At 59.3% G+C, this 18,047-nt stretch overlaps 3 protein-coding genes across 6 annotated transcripts; 1 reads left to right on the top strand and 2 right to left on the bottom strand.

Moving 5' to 3' along the window:
* Positions 1-594: 594 nt before the first annotated feature.
* UTP4 (UTP4 small subunit processome component) lies at positions 595-9,035 on the bottom strand. Its single transcript, XM_077310892.1, has 16 exons — positions 8,804-9,035; positions 8,502-8,693; positions 8,325-8,412; positions 7,594-7,683; positions 6,526-6,737; positions 5,803-5,974; positions 5,605-5,696; positions 5,389-5,485; positions 4,712-4,776; positions 4,373-4,495; positions 4,127-4,286; positions 3,482-3,588; positions 3,218-3,313; positions 2,740-2,925; positions 1,841-1,951; positions 595-1,663 (listed from the first exon to the last, which is right to left on the bottom strand). The coding sequence occupies exons 1-16, from the start codon at positions 8,963-8,965 to the stop codon at positions 1,547-1,549; spliced, it is 2,070 nt and encodes a 689-aa protein (XP_077167007.1). The 5' UTR covers positions 8,966-9,035; the 3' UTR covers positions 595-1,546.
* Positions 8,945-9,881, top strand: CHTF8 (chromosome transmission fidelity factor 8). The gene is made up of 3 exons (XM_077310911.1): positions 8,945-9,104; positions 9,204-9,321; positions 9,417-9,881. Exons 1-3 carry the CDS (start codon positions 9,082-9,084, stop codon positions 9,597-9,599), a joined length of 324 nt encoding a protein of 107 aa, XP_077167026.1. The 5' UTR covers positions 8,945-9,081; the 3' UTR covers positions 9,600-9,881.
* On the bottom strand, positions 9,875-17,942 carry HAS3 (hyaluronan synthase 3). Of its 4 annotated transcripts, none has more exons than XM_077310893.1 (4): positions 16,792-17,942; positions 14,789-15,397; positions 14,122-14,226; positions 9,875-14,003 (listed from the first exon to the last, which is right to left on the bottom strand). In XM_077310893.1, exons 1-4 carry the CDS (start codon positions 17,146-17,148, stop codon positions 13,080-13,082), a joined length of 1,995 nt encoding a protein of 664 aa, XP_077167008.1. In that variant the 5' UTR covers positions 17,149-17,942; the 3' UTR covers positions 9,875-13,079. The 4 variants fall into 4 exon arrangements, with proteins under 4 accessions (XP_077167008.1, XP_077167009.1, XP_077167012.1 ...); XM_077310894.1 differs by having other exon boundaries at positions 14,122-14,223; XM_077310897.1 differs by having other exon boundaries at positions 17,230-17,942.
* Between the last annotated feature and the right edge of the window lie 105 nt (positions 17,943-18,047).

The raw sequence follows: 18,047 nt of genomic DNA, 5'->3' as shown, positions 1-18,047 counted from the left end.
TTGTGGATGATCCCTGGGCACAGGACTCCTATTTTTACCACGAGTGGCAGATGTAAGCAGCCGTGACCCCGGCCTCCTGAGGACACCTGCCTTAAGCAGAGGGAGACACCGAGAGTAACCCTCACCCTCCCAGGAACCGACAAGGCCCCTACAGGGAGAGCCAGCCTCCCCCCCCCCCCCCAGTGCAACTAGGAAATGGAGCTCGGCTGAAGAGCCTGTCTCCAGGCCCAGAAGCAGCCATTCCATGGAGGATCCAGGGGCTCAGGAGCACCCTCCGGGCACAGAGTGAGCTCCCCCTCATTGGCAGTCTTCAAGCAAAGGTTGGATACACACTTTTCTTGGATGCTTTAGGATGCTTAGGGCTGATCCTGCGTTGAGCAGGGGGTTGGACTAGATGGCCTGTGTGGCCCCTTCCAACTCTATGATTCTCTGATTCTGCTTCTATCGTAGACCCACAGCCGATGGGAACTCCACTGATTGTCCTCAGGCAGACATGAAGGGCTCTGCAATCATCAGCAACAGTGGCCACCCCAACCAGTATATTTATCATTAGACAAAAGCATCTAAAATAAGCCAATAGCAACACTTCCTTCCTTTTGTGATTATGTTGAATGAGTTCAAAAATTTTAATTTAAAAAAGTTACATTCATAAATCCAGGGCTCAAAAAACTCAAGACATTAAATTCACAACAGCCTTAGAAATCCATTTCGAACCCTGCCAAAAACTAACAGTAATACTATATCTCTGCCACAAACTCCACCCCAGAGTTGGAGCGCTGTCAATGAGGGCCTTAGCGCAGACTTTGGTGGGTGGAAGCCTCACGGCTGGAGAGTGCTCAAAGTTCAGCCCAGTTTTAGCGGCCACACAGGTGCCAGCAGGTAGCCCCAGGAGCCACCAGGGGCATTTCTCCACCTTCCCCGCCCCCCCCAGCAGCAGGGGGCATCTTTGTTTTGTTTTTTGAAGCTCCAAAGCTGCATAATTCTCACGCCTTTGGGAGTCCCGAAAACTCTGCAACATGCCAACCCCTTCCTTCCAGAGGAACGACCAGCCTAAGGGGAGGGGCAGTCCCCTCCCTTGTGGGAGAACAGGGCTGGCACCAGTCTGCTAGCACGGCCCTGCGGGCACTGCCGCACAGCATTTGGGCACTGGCTGGGATCTCAGCACACAACTCCACCGGCCCTGGGTCACTCTGGCACCCCCCCAAAAAATCAGATCCTGCCCAAGACTGCCAGCCCCTGCCCTCTAGAGGCCCCTGGGCACTCTGACTGCAAGGACTGGGCGTGATGGGCAGTGTGACATCCCCTTCCCAGCCTTGGTGCACAAGGTCCTCCAGTGTCTGAGCACCATCAGGGGAAGGAAGCAAAAATAGAGCTGAGAGGAAGGGGCCGGGGAGCTGGATGGCCGGCTTCACCTCCTTTAGATTTCAGCCCACCCGGGAAAAGGCTGCCCACCCCTCCCAAAGCCAGGAAGAGCAAGAGGCAGCTTGGCAGCCTTTCTGCAGCACATGGTTCTCCAACCCCAAGCAGCCGTGGGCAGGAGACTCCTTTACGTGCCAAACTTCTTCTGGTAGACGGGTGGGGGCAATTGGGCTTTGATGTCCATCACCGGCCGCTCCACCACCACCAGGGATGTCTCATCTAGCAGGTCCACAAACAGCAGAGGCTGCAGGGAGGGAGCAAGAGGCAGAGCTCAGCAAGAGTTAGGCCAGCCTGCCAGGGGCCCTCACGGCCATTCCCCAATGATGCTGGCATCCCACCGGGCCAAGCTGCATGCCAGGCTGCCAGTGGTCCTGGGCAAGCTGGCGGTGCCACCCTCTCCTTGCAGTGCAGCTGAGCTCACCTGATACTTCTTGCAGATCTTGAAGGCATGGGCCTGGCTGTGTTGGGCCGTCCTGGATAGCTGCTTCAGCGACGGCTGGTTGCACAAAATGGCCGTGTCTTCCGGAAGCGGCTGGAAGGAAACAATTCCCAGCAGGTACAACACGAGAACACATGGAGCTGCCTCACCCCAAATCAGCCCCTCAAGGTCAGCCCAAGGTTGGCCGCTGCTTTCACGTCACCTCCCGCCAGCTCCTTTCAGCCTGGGGTTGAAGCTGGGCGGGCCCTTCGCCATAGCAAGCAGGTGCTCTCCCACAGGGCAGGGCAGTCCCTGCTCCTGAGCATCGCTCTTTTCGTTCTAGCAGGTTTCACACTCCCTTTTGCCTGAGAGCTGGGGGGGGGGGGGCTGGAAGGGCCTAGAACGATGCAGGATGTTTCCAGCAAGCAATGCTGCACAAACAGACCAGCCAGGCTGTGCTAGACAAGGTTCCGGCATTCCCTTGTTACCCAGGAGGTTTTGTTGACCACAAAGCCTGTAATCCAGAGGGCAGGTGCACTATGGGCAGAAGCACCTCAGTTTGGAAGGATCAAAGTGCAGCCAATTGAGCTCGGTTCCATTTCAGAGCTGGAAATCCTTTATTTTCTTTACATTGCTTCGAGGTTTTGCTATTGAAAAAAACTCTGGGAAACAAGGGAATACCGGAGCCCTGGCCCGCACCGCCTGGGTGATCTGTCTGTGCAGCACTGCTTGTTCGAAATATTCTTCTCTGGCTCATTCTCACTTCAGATCAAGATTTAAACAGGAAATAAACAAGGCTGGTTCTTTGCTGTCATCTATGGTTTCCGTGTGCTCCTGCATTGTTCCTGCAGCACAGGACGGACGCAGCAGGGGAGGCTGGCCCTCTTCCCAGCCGCACTCACCAGGGACTTGTCCAGGAGGCAGAACATGTGCGTGTCGTGCATCAGCACCTGGTCGGCCTGCTTGGGGTGGAAGGCGATGTGAGTGATGGGCGTATCCCGCTCCAGCCAGTCACGGTGCAGCCCCAGCTGCTGTGCCTTGCGACTCCAGGGGGTGTATGCCTTGTCTGGGATGCTGAACTCAAGCACCTGGAAAAGAGGGAGGGGGCTCTACTGCACTGCAGCCATTGGAATTGTGCCGGACATACAACACTGCACTTGTGTGGAAGGCGTAGGCTACACTTGTCCAAGGAGGGGTGGGAATCTCCGTGCTCCAACCAAGGGTTCAGATGACCAATCCTCAGTTTCTAGCCTCACAAACCGCCACCCCCACCCGCAGCTTGGGCTACTCGCATGGATGGGAAGAGCGGCAAGGAGGCAGCTCTGTGGAGGAGAATGCATGGAACCTCCTCTCCGGCCCACAAGAGATGGACAGCCTCACCTGCTGGTCTGCGTGGGCAATCACAAGATTGTTGGTCACCGGATGGATGGCCAGGGCAGTCACCGGGCAGTCGTAAGCAGGCACGACGCAGTGAGGCTGGACAGACAGAGAGGGGTGATGGCCAGGGCAGAGAATGGATTGGCCAGCCGCAGCTGGACTGGCTCCCTCCCGCCACCTTCAGTCATAGCCAGGCAAACAGGCTGGATGGGCCCCAAGCACAACTAGCAGGGTCCTCCTGCTGAGTCGAGGGACGGCTGCGCTCACCTTGGCTCTTTGCAGGTCATAGATGGTGACAGTCCCGCCTCCACTCGCGACAGCCAACCAGCTGCCATCAGCACTGGCCGCCAGCAGGACAGCCGCGTCCGGGGAGTCTGCGGGGGGGGGGGGGAGCAGCCAGGAATGAAACTGTCACAAAGAGCAAGTCTGGGGAGACGGCGCATCCAAGGGAGGGGAAGAGAGGTCATCTCCACCCCTTGGCCCTCGGACAAGAAGGCGCCAGGAGGTGAGGAGATGGCCCAGCTCTTTATGGACACACACTCAGCACTCAGAGTTGGGACCTCCTGCATGGTTCCTGGCAGCACACAGAAGTCTCTTTGCCATCGTACTGAAGAGGCACATCGAGATTTAGCAAGCTGCCCTCACAACAGGTGAAATGTACAAAAACCCTGGAGGTCCTGGGTTCAAATCCCCACACAGAGGAAAAGAGTGACTTCAGGCTAGCCAAACACACTCCACTTAACCTACCTCACAGGACTGTTGTGAGAATAAAAAGGGAAGGAGAGATCATGTATGCCAACCCTGACTCCCCAGGGTGAAGAGTGACTTCTTGTTGGGTTGGGTTTTTAATTTTAAGAGCACTGGAACGTGCTCACCAGAACAGTCCCCACTAAGAGGAAAGGGGGCTCTCACCTGAGCTGGGCTGCAGGGTGTGCAGGTGCTTGCAGGCCTCCGATTGCAGGATCTTGAGAACATGCACAGAGCCCCGATCTGATGCCACAAACAGCCAGGTCGAGTCCAGAGAGAACAAAAGCTGGTGTGCTCCCCCAGCCACCTTTGGCACCTTGGGAACCTTTAGGGAGACAAGGCAGGATCAGCAGGGCAGACCCTTCCATGCTCCTGAGTTCCAGAGGCCGACAGCTGCTTCCCGCCACTCACCCTCTGGAGGGCCACATGCTCGCCAGCCAACTGGATTCGGTACAAACAAAGCCGGGAAGCCGTAGAATAGGCGATCCAGGAGCCACAGGCCGAGATGCAGCTGCTACGGATGTGCTCAGGGCCCTGGCAGGAAAAGAGGATAAAACACGGCTGAACTCACATCACCATCCCCCAGCAGGGCAGATGCAGACAAAATCTCTGCCGCAGCCAGACCCGCCACTGTGTCTCAGCCAAATCCTGGAACTAAAAAATGATGCATGTTCTGCTGGGCATTTGCTTGTGGTCCATCCAGTTGTCAGAAAGGAGACAGGTCAGCACGCTTCTGGCACGTACCCTCACCTTGTTCTTAAGCAGTAGCAGGTGCTCAGGTGGGCAGGACACAGGCAAGACTTCCCCATCTCTTCCTGAATCAAGAAACACAAGTAGCTAAATTTCAATTTTTATTACAGCAATTACCAGTTGTAACAAAAACTATTAAACAGAATAACATTTATTAATGGTTAAAAAAACCAACCAAGAGATGAAAACTATACAGCAGCTATAGTTGTCAGATCTTAATTAAAATTGCAGAGTCCTTTGTAACCTGGAAGGTAGTGGGACTAGTCTCCGATAAAGAGCTTTTTAATCCAAACCTCTTCATCCTCAGAATTCATATCTCTAATGAGAGGCAATAATCTTGGCACAAGGTTCCCTATAAAAAAGGGCATCTGAAGAAAACACGGTTAATGGTTTCCAGTTCCTTAGCGTTACATGGACAAATTCTCTTCTCTCTAGGGATCGTATTAAATTTTCCCTACAAAGGCAGCTAGACACACCAAGGCAGGCTCCAGAGGCAGAGAATGCTGGGCAAACTGCAGGAGCAGAACTTGCCCATGGGCCACAGGGGCTTTTCCCTTTGGCACCTGCCTGAAAAGCCCCAGCTGCTGTGACAGTTAGGCAGCTGCAAGGCTGAATCTGGGCACATTGCTACCTAAGGGCTTGTGAGCGAGGCTTCAAACTGTGCTGATTGGTCTCACCTGTGGCACGGGTGGTCCCAAGTCTCCACAGCTCCAGTTGTTGCGGGTACTGGAAAAGGAGGAGTCGGGCTTTCCGGGCACAAGAGACAAGGCGCCTCTGCGAAGTACAAAGGCACAGTGTCAGAGCGGGATGAGCACCTTCCCCAACATGCAACATGTCAGCATCCTTCCGGGGGTGGGGGAAGCACAACTTGTGGCTCCAGCCCAGCAACTCACATGGGGGAAGGTGACTTTCCGAACAGCAGCTTCATAGCTCCGGGACTCCACCTTCTCCATGAGGGGCCGGATCACCAGCTGCCCATCCAATCCTGAAGGGGGAGGGAGAGACAAAGGCAGCCGGAAGTCAAACCAGGGCAAGTCACAGCAGACGAGCTCCCCCACCACAGGAGCGAGACGCTCCCAGCTGCACTCTACCTCCACTGATGAGTGCTGTGGCTGTGTGCGCCACAGCCCTCACATCATGTGTGTGGTACTGGAAGGGCTTTGTCCGCACCCACTGGCGCTCCGCACTGCCTGCCTTCACCAGTAGCAGCTGGAACTGGTACACAGCCCCCTCCGATGTGCCCACTACAATGCTGTCTTCTGCCTGTAAAGGGAAGAGCGTCAGGGTTACCCAACGAGGACAAGTGAGCAGGCTACACCAAGCAGTGCAGGCAGAAAAGGTGCAACTAAGCAAACACCATATTTAGTTCTGGCACTCTCTTAAATTTGCTTGGAAGTTATGTTTGGAAGGTCTTGGACCGCATAATAAATTATAAGGACCATATTTAGGTTTTGGTTCAGGTTACACAACTGCAAACAGAGTGTTCCCTCCAGGATCAGAGCAAAGGTCTGTCTGGCTCCATCTCCGGGTTGCCTGTGGTAGACTGTCAGTTGCTGCCATGAGGGTCTCCTGCCAGACCGAGAAATGTTCTCCTCCTCCTCCTCCTTTTGCTGGTTCTCCAAAGAGGCCTCTGCCAAACAGGGGTGCTTTTGCCTGCAGTACGCAGGTTTATGGAACGACTTGTGAGTAATGACATTATTAACGTCCCATCCTGCATTTTGATTCTCTGGTATCAGTTCACATTGTTTTCCATCTTTATCTAGCCTCAATGCACCCCCCCCCCTGCAAAACCCTGAGGGGCTTCAGCCTCCTACCTCAGAAGCAGCCAACGACAGCACAGCTGAGCTGCTGAGGACAGATGTCTGGAGCAGCGTCCCCATCTCTGAATCCCAGAACTGCACCTTCCCAGAAGAATCCGCACTGACAATGGTGCCATCTGACAGGAAGAGCACGCTCCAAACGACACACTCCCGAGCGCGGAAGCCTGTCAGGCGTCTGTCCACAAGAAGCCGCTGGACTGCGTGGCCTGCAAACAAGGCGACAAACATTGTGAGGGAAAAGGAGCAGCACAGACCCCTGGGGCCTGGCAGGATGGGAGCAGAGGGCCTGTGTGGCACCAACAGTTTCACCTTCGGTCCTTCTTCCCGCCTACAAAACTAGCTCTAAGTCAGAAGGCCCTTGACAGAGGGAGGAGAGAGGGCAGTGAGACCTCCAACATGACCCATTCAGACAGCACTAGCAAGCAGAAACACTCCTGTCTGAAGGAACATGTGCAAATACTCTTTTGTGGTCCATTCAGGGCTCAGGAAAAATCTCCTGCCTGGATTCTGATGAACCCTGATGGGCGGAAGAGCATGGCTAGCAGTCGCCCAGAATGCCCCCGCCTGTGACCCCCGCTGTCTCAGCTGGACATATGCCAACACAGTCCAGAGTTGCCAAACAGTTGATTTTATGAGCTTAGGCAGACTGAGTGGGTAGGCAGGAAGGGATGTGCCAATGTTTGTCCCTTCCTTGAATACCCAGGGGATTCCTAATTTCCACTGTGGGTTGGTAGGTAAATTTCCTCCAGGCCAGGCTGGAATCTTGAGATTTTTGGTGGAGGAATCACTTGGGCATGAAACTGGGGTCACTGTGGGTGGGCAGGTAGTTGTGAGTTCCTGCACTGTGTAAGACTAGATGACCCTCGAGGCCACTTCCAGCTCTATCATTCTATGACTCTATGATTACCATGTGCCAAAAATTGAAAGGAGGTCTCTAGGCTCAGTGCCCAGACTACAGGCGAAACCTGCAAGCCTGAGCCATGGGGATTCTCCCCACCCACTCCATATCATCCTTGGACATTCACTGCAGCTCAAGCTCAACCAACTCTGGCTTGGACTTACCTGAATCGACGTCAAAGACACGGATGATGTCAATGGAGCCGGCAGCAATCCTGGCCCCAGAGGCATGCCAGAAGAGGGACAGAATGCGGCCTGCAGAGTAAGATGCGATACTCAGAGACAAGATCGGCAGAGGAATCCCCACCAAGTGAAAGAACGTCCCCTCCAGAGTTTTCAAACAGTCCCAGTAAACACAGTCTCCTCTGGTGGGGAGAACATGGCCAGGGCAGTGGCAGGCTCTCCCCTGGTGTTCCAGAGTCCTTTCAGTGGAATGGCCATTTCTGCACCTTCTCCATGAATGCAATATCTTTTTTAAGATGAGGCACACCGTCCTGGTCGCCCCACCTCAAGAGGAATCGCAGAGCTGGAAAGGGGGCAAAAGGAACCCTTGAAGTATCGTAAAGTTGGAAAAAACTGCTCTGCAAAGAAAGACCAAAAATGGGAGAAGAGCCAGAGTATCTTTATTTTCATTTTCTTGTAACACTGAAGCATGGGGGCCCTCCATGAAATACACGGGCTGCAGAGTTGGAACGGACAAAAGAGAAGTCTGTCTTCAGGCGGAATCTAATTAGCTTGGGGAACTGCGCTGCCAGGGCAGGGACAGCCACTAGATCAGGGAATCGTTAAAAGGAACCAAAGGCAAGTGGGAATATTCTCTGGTCATCTTCATCCTTGCTTGTAATAAAGTTGGTCGTTGGCCAACCCCTCTCCCCCCTTCCTCCCCTCCGCACAACCTTTCTGCCGGTCCAGGCTCCTCTCAAACTGGATGCCGTCGTCGGGTAAGACGTGGAAGAGCTTAATGGACCCATCCTCGCAGCCCACCTGCACAGGAGAGAGGGGTTCAGCTTCCCCCTTCTATCCGGGGGCGACGGTGCCCCTGCTGAGGGGGGGCAGGGGGGAGAGTGGCTCACCGCCAAGCGTGCTCCCGCGGGGTCCGCCGCCACGCTCCAGAGGGGGCCCGCGAAGGCGTCGACGGCGCGCTTGAGGCGCAGCTCCTCCAGGTCGTACTCCAGGAGCTCCCCGCTGAGCCCCGCGCCGAAGAGGCGGCCGCCCGCCGCCCAGCAGAGTGCCTCGGCGATCCTCGTCCGGTGCCCGGGGATGACCTGCGGGGGGGAAGAAGAAGAAGAAGGGCGGGAGGAGGCGTCCCTGCCTGCCTCCCTCCCTGCCACCCTACCTGCCTGCCTGCCTCCCTCCTACCTGCCTGCCTGCCTACCTTCTCCTGGAAGGCGTTGGCGCGCAGGTCGTAGACCTCGAGGGCGCCGTCGGTGCGGCCCACGGCCAGGCGGCGGGAGGCGGCGCGGGAGGCGGCCAGGCAGCGGACGCCGGCGGGCAGGAAGGCGAAGAGGCGCGCGCGGTGCACCTGGAACTCCCCCATCGCAAGCCTCTCCCGGCGCCGCGGCCCACGTGCGCGCGCGCCGCCGCCTGCCCCGGAAGCGGAAGCCGGGCCGGGACTTCCGCTTCGCCTGCGCGCGCCGAGCGCCGGCCGTGGCCATGGTGCAGCTGAGCGTGCGCGGGTGAGCGAGAGAGAGAGGGAGGGAGGGAGGGAGGAAGGGGGGTGTCGGGGGCGCGGGCGCGGCCCCGGCGGGCGCGGGCTAACGTGGTCTTCTCCGCAGGGCGGGCGGCGGAGGCCTGGGCGAGTGGCTGCTGCTGGAGCTGCAGGGCGAGCTGGAGGCCCGCGACGGGGCCGGGCTGGCGGGGCGCCTGCTGGGGGACCTGCACTTCACGCGCCAGGTGAGACGCAGGCCCCGCCCCTCACCTGGGCGCCGAGCAGGGGCCGACCCGCCGCCCACCTCTCCCCTCCTCTCTCTCCCCCCCCCCCCCCGCAGGGCGTCCCGGTGCTGCTGCTGGGCCACCACGTCCTCTACGGGAAGGCGGTGCGGCTGGAGAAGCCCCTGGCCGTGCTGACCAAGGCCCCCGGACACTACTCGGCCGTGGCGCTCATCAGGAGGAAGCTGCTCTTCAAGACCCGCCCCAAGCCCATCATCACCCACCTGCCCAAGAAGGCCTGAGCAAGGGGAGCGGGAGGCGCGTGCCCCCCCCCCCCACTGCCGCTTCATCCCATGGAGAATACTGGAGGGCACTGGGGGACATCCCTTCGTACTGCCTGTGGCGGGAAGAGACCCCGTCACCTTTCCCCTAAAACTCCTGTTGGCATCTTCTGCACCCCCTTTCCAACAGCCCCAGCTGCCATACACACGGTCGTCTTGACAAGGTTTTTTTTATTCTGGCAAACGGGCCTTAACAATTTCAAAAGATATGAAAAGGTAAAAAATAAATACCTTTACAAACAATTTTAGTGTTGTTACTGAAGAGTACAAAAATGTCTACAAAGTATCTTAAATATAAGAGAAAACCTGAATGGCTCAGTGTAGAAAAAAGGGAGTTTTTAGCATGGAGCCACTGGACCCTGGGCTTCATCCCCATCTCATGCCTGGGACCAGCACAGGCCACAGAGGAAGCAGCAGCAAAAGCAGCACTTACAGGCATTTGCAAGGGGGCAGGAAGTACAGCTGGAAACAAGAACGCAGGCGGGAGTCCACCCACCTTTTGTCACAGTGCAGGGTGGCTTGCTGCAAGAGCTATGAAATCCATCTGCTTTGGTATGCTTTGTGCACCATCCAATCTGGTGGGAGAGTAACTAGCTTGCAAAACCACCAGTGGTTGCAGGGTACAAAGCAGACCTGGCCATTTTCCCTTCAGCCTAAGGTATGAGCACTTCTGGCCTGAACTGCAAGCTCTAAAAACAGACTATGGGATTGTGTCGGAAGAGGAGACATCTGGACATTTTACCTAATGCAGCCATTCCCTGAGGTAGGAGAAACTCTGTTGGGGTGAAGGGGCCCTTCTTTCCTGGAATCCTTTCTGCCTTTCCTAGGAATAGGGAGTGGGGAGCCCAGCTTCTGGATGAACAATCTGGAGCCAGTAGAGCTGCCTGGCTTCACTAGCCAGGGAGGGCAGCTAACCACTTTTCACTCAAACCAAATTGTGTCCAGCAGAGCCAGATTGCCTTCCAGCTGTCCTGTCCCAGACCTCTCCAAAGTAATGAGGCAAGAAATTTCAAGATATAGACATGTTCAAAAGATGACGTGAGATTGACACGGTTTACCTGAAGGGAAAAAGTGGTTGTCAAGTCAACAGCAGGTCTGCCCTCAAGGAATCCTCAATTTGCTAGACCCAGAAGAAGGGAGGCTTTGAGTCCCTCGCATTGGTGGAATCCTGAGGGGGTGGGGGGCCTCTTTCACAGCTCCAGGATGGCAATTTGAACAAATTCCAGCTTCCCTCTCAGGTCCACATTTTAAGCATAAATGCAAGTTTACCGGTTGTGGACAGTGTATTCCACTTTGCAGAAATACAGACTTTCTGGAGTCGTCAAGGTTACTGGTTGCTGCTGCCGTTTTCTTAAGAAAAAATATAACCAAGGAAAGTTGCTTGATTGTTTGTGTGTTCAAAAGTTGGTGTATGCTACAACTTCTTGGGTTAGGTAACAATATGAAGATATAACTCCCTCTGAGGCAGCCCACAGTAGAGCCTTGTTCACTTGGGGGGACCTGCTCCCAGCCCAGACCTGCCAGACTGGAGGGCAATTATAAACTGGGGAGAATGGGGCAAAAGTACAGAAATTTGTGAGACCATGCCATTGGTGATATCCCTCCCATTTTAAATTGCATAAGACTAGCCCCCAAGCACAATCTCAAAAGTGACCGGAGAAAGAAACAGGCTTTGAATCCTGAGACGCCTGTAGGTTACAGACGTTGAAAAGCAGAAAGGCCCTAAATCTGGAGCATAAAAAATCCTGAGCGCATTCAGCACTAAGAACTTAAACCTTACACACCAATAGTTACACACCGAACATTAATGTCCAAATGTTTCATCTGCATACCTTAGTTGCAACCCCAATATATGTCTTTGGAATTCCATTTCTGTCAGGAGGAATGGAAAAGCCAAAACAGGAGCAAAGCCCTGGGGCCATCAAAATGGGGGCCAGCCTTGAAGGACAGCTTGAAAGAAAGAAATTTGCTTTTTCCCCTCTGTCAAAGTTGATGACTGAGATTATCAGGAATCCAAATTTTGCACCAAATGCCAGATTCTACACACCTGACACTGCAGAAGATGCATAGCCTTTACTGTCCAGACCCCCTTGGGGAACAAGCAGATTAGACTTGCTAAAGCAAGAGGCTGAGCATGTGACCCCAGGCAGCAGGAAGCCAAAGAATGAGGGAAATTCTTCCAGCCCAGCAGCCACTTTGCTAGTCCCAGAAGCAAGGCTTGGTGCCAGAGGTATCAAGAAGCCCGTTAGCAGCTGCCCCATTCCTCGCAAGAAATGTGCCACCGTGCAAGGGAAGACCCTGGAATGCATTTCAAAGGCTGAGTGGAGTGAGGATCGAAGTAGGGCAGCTGCAGCCCCACCGGCCATTCTCCGATCCAAGTAGTGTAGCCATGTGGAATCAGAGAGCAGGACTGTCTGTAGGATAAGCACCAGAAGGCCCCATGCTGAGCAGGGGCACAATGACAGACAGACAGACAGACGCAAAAGAGCACCTGCTGGGCCACTGCATTCAATCGCTCTGGAGGCAGGAAAGGCCGGCTGCCCCCTCTCCTCCCCCCACCCAGACATTGTAGGCCAGACTGGAACTGTCCAGTCTGCTGGCGAGTCAAACTAGATGTGTGGCGAGGGAGGCAGAGGGCTCCCACTCCCCACGTGCTTCAGCTACTCCAGCTCAATGACTGTCGCTCCCATTCCCAAATAGCAGCGGCCCTGCAAAAGATCCCACCGGACCCTTCTGAGTTCAGCATCCCAGGCCACCTTGCATATTAGGGACAGGGAAACACCCTTTGGCCAGTGGGAACTCCCTGCTTTGGGGAAAGAGCCACTTCGTACCCCCAGCCCGGGCTGCAGCAGACTAACCGACAGAAGGTGTGAGGGCTCAGCCCTGACCCTTTGGCTTCCTCCTGCAGCTCAGGTCCTGCGGAGGGGGCAGAAGGACAGCCTTGTGTGTGGCTCAGAGCTGCCTCAAGGGATCCCTGCAATGGCAGCACCTGCCTGGTCCAGAAGGGCCCCTGCTTCACCAGAAGGAAGGTCTTGTGCTAGGAAAGGAGGAGAGGCCCCCTGCTCACACCAGGCGTGCCCCCCCCCCCCTTGCCCTGCTTGGGCTAGTGTTGTACTGAGGATTGTACAACAATCGTACAGAATGATAAGTACTGCTAGTCTCCCTGGATCCTGTGTGGTTTCAATGTTCCCTTTGTCTGGAACAAGGCCAGAAAGACCTTTCCCACGAGGTCCTGTGATTTAAGCCAGAAAAGCCCTGCTGGATCAGACCAGTAGTCCACCTGGTCCAGCATCCTGTTTCACTGCCCTGCAGGAACCACAAGGAGGGCAAAGAAGATGGGACCGCCTCCTGCGTCGCAGAGACACGAGTCCACCAGTCTGCTTCTGGGAAGGGCCTTGTCCCAGGCAGGAGGGACCAGCCCTCCCAGGGCCCCACCTCTCTTCACACCTCCATGAAGGCCAGGCTGTACTGCTCCTGGGGGTTGCTGCAGGGCCGGGCCACAATGGCCAGGTAGAGCATGAGCAGTGCCACCCAGTAGCAGGCGTACAGGATAGCTCCTGCAATAAGGAAGGCCAGCTCTGTGTCCGTGAAGAGGTCCTGACAGTAGGCCGTGTAGGCTAGCCCCCCCAGCAGCACGGCCACCCAGAGAGAGACCGGGATGAGGCCAATGAAGTTGACCACGATGGTCTTGCGGCCGGAGGTGCCCCAGCCAGACTTGGTGATGGTGGCGATGGCAAACATCTTGGCTGGCAGCAGGCTGGACATGTACAGCAGGGAATAGAGAGACATGAAGATCATCTCGACGCTGCCCCGGAGGAAGCAGGCGTAGGTGGCTTTGATGATGCCCACCAGCTGGACGGTCAGCAGGAAGAGCAGAATGTTCCAGACCCTTCCACGGTAGAAGAGCTGGATGACGGTGGCCATGAGGAAGAAGGGGAAGAAGCCTGTCACCACCGACTCGTAGGTCATCCAGGGGTGGTGCTTGTGGAGCCACAGGGCATTGTAGAGCCACTCCCGGAAGTAGGATTTGCTCCAGCGGGTCTGCTGGTTGAGCCAGCGGAGGTACCTGGTGGGCGTCTCCGTCAGGCATTTGGAGCGGGCCGTGTACTTGGTCCGGTAGCCCAGGCTCAGGACGCGGTTGGTGAGGTGCCGGTCATCCCCAAAGCTGCACTTGCTACCCAAGAAGGTCTGGTTGTACCAGTCCTCCAGGAAGTGCTGCAGAAGGGCATTGCGGTACATGCCCAGGGGCCCGCTGATGCACTGGACACAACCAAAGTAGGACTGGCAGGCCCGCTCCACATTGAACGCCATCCAGTAGCGCACGCTGCTCAGGAAGGAGATCCACGAGTCGTACTTGTTCAGGATCTGGAGAGAGGGGAGGGAGGGACTGCTTGAAGCTGGGCCAACAGCCCCCCTCTCACTTCTTGGCCCCGAGCCTGCCTTGCCCGAGGGGCTCCGTCTACCTCTGTACCTCCAGCCTCACCTGCACGTCTCCACCAACTCCGCCAACACGGGGATCCTCCTCCAGGATGCGCAGCATCTCCACCGTGCAGGCCGGGTCCAGGACAGTGTCCGAGTCACACACCTGCTGGGGACACGAGCAAGACAGTCTCAGCTGGCTTCAGCCCCTTCAGCCACAGGCGTGCCAGCATCCGTCCTTGCCGCATGAAGAGAGGCGTCCAGGCACAGAGGGGCCAGCAGGGGCTGGGGCTCCCTTCCGCCCAGAAAGTCTGTGGTGCAGGTGGGAAAGCCTGGCCAGCAGGGGAGGCGGCCCCTCATGCCACCCACCTGGGGAGGCACCATCCCCCACTCCCAGCAAAATAAGGCCTCGCCCGGGGAAACCTCTCCCCCCCCCCCCGAGCATCAGGGTCAAGAGAGCAACCTGCTGGGCCCAGAGTGAGGGCCACAGGGCTGGGCTGCACTCAGTATTTCACCCTCCCCCATGCCCCCGGGCAAAAGACTCTCCCGCCTTGGCGAGGGGCGCCCAGGAGCCCAACGCGCGAGCCCTCTGAGCCCGTGTCCCGGCCTGGCGATGGGGGGTGTACGTGTGAATCCCAAGCAGCGCCCCCTGCAGGCGGCCCCTTAACCTTGGCCCCTCCCCGGAGCGCGGTGGGAGAGGCGCCTTCTCCCCGCGCGCCCGGGGGACCCACCTGCACGTAGTCGACGGAGTCGCCGAGGGCGCGGAAGGCCGTGTACATGACCTCGCGCTTGCCGCCCCAGCGCTGCAGGATGCAGGCGTAGGCGTGGCGGCGCACGAGGGCCTGGACGTGGCGCACGGCGCGGCCGGCCTCGCCCGGGGCGGGCGCGTGGAAGTTGCCGGCCCAGACGTAGGAGGCGGCACTGTCGGCGCCCAGCACCTCGTGGAAGATGTCGCGCATGTACGTGTCGTCGGGCCCGTTGCCGTCCACCACCAGCACCACGCGGAGGCCCGGGAAGGAGATGCGCTGCACGGAGCGCAGGCACTGGCGCAGGTAGTCGGGGTCCTCCTGGAAGGCGGCGATGCACAGGGCCACCGAGCGGGCCAGCTTCAGCGGGCGGCCCGGGCGGCGCATGCGGCGGTGCTCCAGGAAGGCGAAGAGGCCTTGGGCGCCCAGGTGCAGGCCCAGGATGGCGCCGTACAGGCCGAACGACAGGTAGTGCTGCTCCGTGTGGATGAACTGGTAGCCCGTCACGTAGGCGGCCAGGATGCCGCCCAGCACCGCCCCGGCGAAGAGGCCAGTCCCCGCCACGCGCAGCCCCGCCGCCAGGCGCCCGGGCATCTGCGGGGAGAGGCCCGGTTGAGTCCCGCTGCCGTCAACGGCGCCCCCTCGCTCGGCCGGTAGCCTGTCCCGCCCGCCCCCGCTCGGCAAGGCAGGGTGAGGCGGAAGCGAAGGCTGAAACGAACCTCTCGCTTCCCGGACCCCGACCCCGCCGAACAAAAGCAAGCGTGTGCCCAGCGCCGCTCCTCCCCGGCCCCTCTTGTGGCCCTCGCCGGAGCTCTACGGTCCGGGCAGGGAACTCACCGTGCTGCGCCGTCCCTGGATCCTCCGCTCGCCGACGCGGCGCTTTTAAAGCTGAAGCCGAGCCCAGCCCCGACGGGGAGGGGAGCCCCCCGCCACAAGGGGAGGAGCGATCCTGGAAGGGGCGCGCAGGCCGGCCAGCTCCAGGCGGGCGCCCTCCCTGGCCCGACCCCGACGGGGACTCCCTCGGCTCCCTTCGGGCTTGACATCAGTCGTGTCGCTCCGGCTCGCAGCGCACCAGAGCAAGGCGGGCCTCCGAGCCGCCCCCCCCCCTCCCTTGCCGAAGGGACAGGCGCTCCCGGCTCAGGTTCCCCGGCGCGAATTTTCCATGTACCCCGCTGAATAAAAGATGAGCGGTCGCTCGGCCCGTTTGAGCGGCAGGAGCCGGCGGGAGGGGAGGGGAGGGGTGTCACCGGTGCCGGCGCCGCCGCTTTTTGGGCCGGCCTTCCTGGGAAGCCCCTGCAGACCCTGACAAGCAGGGCGGCGGGCGGGAGCTGCCACAGGCCCCTGCAGGACTCTTCCCGCCGGGGCTCCCCTGCCGCTTCTGCAGGCCCAAGGAGCGCCTCTTCCCCCCACCCCGCGAAGGGGGTTTGGACCCGGTCGCCCATCCTGGCGGGACTGCTGGCAACTGGCCTTGCCCCCTCCCGAAGGCCGCAGAATTAGTCGAAGCGCTGCGTCTGCGGCGCTTCTTGAACAGATCCGGGCGGGACGCGCAGGAAGCCGGCGCTGCTCCGGATCGGACCGTTGGAAGAACGTTTCCGGGGCTCGCCCGCAGAAGACCTCACAGCGCCTCCGAGACCAGCGAGAGTTTGGGGGGGGGGGGGGGCTGAGCTTTGGAGGGCCTCAGCTGCCCACCCCCAGCCACCGGCTCTGGCCGCGGCAGCGTCGATCCGCAACCCCCCGAGGGCTCCCCGCGGTGCCGCCGCGCTGCCAGCCGGCTTTGGGCTCGCCTGCCTCGCTCCGCTCCGCTCCCAAGGGGGCTGCCCAGGATGCGGCCCTTCTGCTGCAGAGGGGGGGGGGGGGCTCCGGCCGGCCCACGGGGCAGCAACGCGCAATTTCTCCGCTGACCGTGACGGCGCGAAAGGTCCAAGACCGTCTCTCGCCCCGGCTTGCCAGCTGCTGGCCGCCCAGGCAAGGGAAGAGCTGCGCCTCACCCGGCCCGAGTTGGCCTCGCCAGCGCCGCAGCGGCAGCGTGGAGCCCTCCGGCGTTCCGCCGCGACGGGAAAGGCATCCTCGCTCGTCTCCCCCCACCCGGCCTCTGCCCGTGAGCCTGGGACGCCGCCCCGCGGAGAAGCGCCGGGGGAAACGCGCCCAAGGCTGCTCTCCCTTCCCTCCCCGCGGGCGGAAGCAGCTCCCCGGGCGGCTTTGGCTGCTGAAGCCCGCTCCCCCCACCCTCCGGCGCGCCGGCTGAGCCCCCGCAGTTCCAGCCGCGGGAAGGCAGCGCACCCGCAAGCGGTTGCCGTCGGGGCTGGGCGGCTGGAGAGGCGGTCCCTTCGCCTGGGCAAGCCCATTTCACAGACGGGGCCGCGAGACCCCCACCCCTCTCGCCGGTGCCCCGCGGCCGCCGCGCCGCTCCATTGTGCAGGGCTTACCTTGGGCCGGGGAGGCACTCGGGCGGCAGACGGGCCGTGGGCGAGCTTCAAGGCTCGGGCCAGCCGCGTCGCAGAGGCCGACTAGCAGGCGAGGCGAGGCGCCGCTTGCCATTCACCGGCCGCGGGGAGGAGAGGGGGGGGGGGAGGCCGGCCGCCAGCTCAGCCGCGGAGCAGCAAAGCACCCCCCTCCCCCGCCGCCGGGCAGCTCTCCGGGCCCACCAGCCCCCTGTCCGGCCAGGCAGCGGCTCCAACCCCCGGCCACCGCCGAGGACAAAGCCAGGTTCAGAGCGCCCCTCCCGCCTCCCCTTCCAACGTGCACCGGGAAGCTATTCTTGGCGCCGGTGCAGCAGCGATCACGGTGCCCTTCCAGGGGCGCGGGGGGGGGGAATCCTCATTCAGTGGCAGCCCCTTCTGCCCCCCACACTGTCCAAGCAGCCCGTAGCCTCTGCCACAGGCAGCAGCCTGGAAGCCCTTTGTGCCCACCTCCACCAGCACCTGGCATATCCCTTGCAGTCCCAGCCCTAGGAGACCCCACCCCCACCCCCGTGGAGGCAGACTCCAATTCCAGGGGAGGGGGCTTGGCAGCCCTCACAAGCTTCTTGGGGCTCGCCTGGACCCTCTGCCCAGAGCCCAGCAGCACTGCCAGAAAGAGCAGCGGAGACTTGACCCACCCGCCCGGGGGAGGGTGTTGTCAAGGACTCCGAGCCTGTGGTGGAAAGGGAAGCCCCAAGAAAAGCTGCACCAATGTGTGTGTGTGTGTGTGTGTGCTCCCACTCCCATGCCAGCCCAGCTGTTGTGCCCCCCCCCCCACAAAGATA

This window comes from Paroedura picta, chromosome 14 (assembly GCF_049243985.1).
Source record: "Paroedura picta isolate Pp20150507F chromosome 14, Ppicta_v3.0, whole genome shotgun sequence".
Taxonomy (NCBI): Eukaryota; Metazoa; Chordata; class Lepidosauria; order Squamata; family Gekkonidae; genus Paroedura; species Paroedura picta.
Note: the sequence above shows the minus strand (reverse complement) of the source record. Positions and strands in the feature narration are given on the sequence as shown.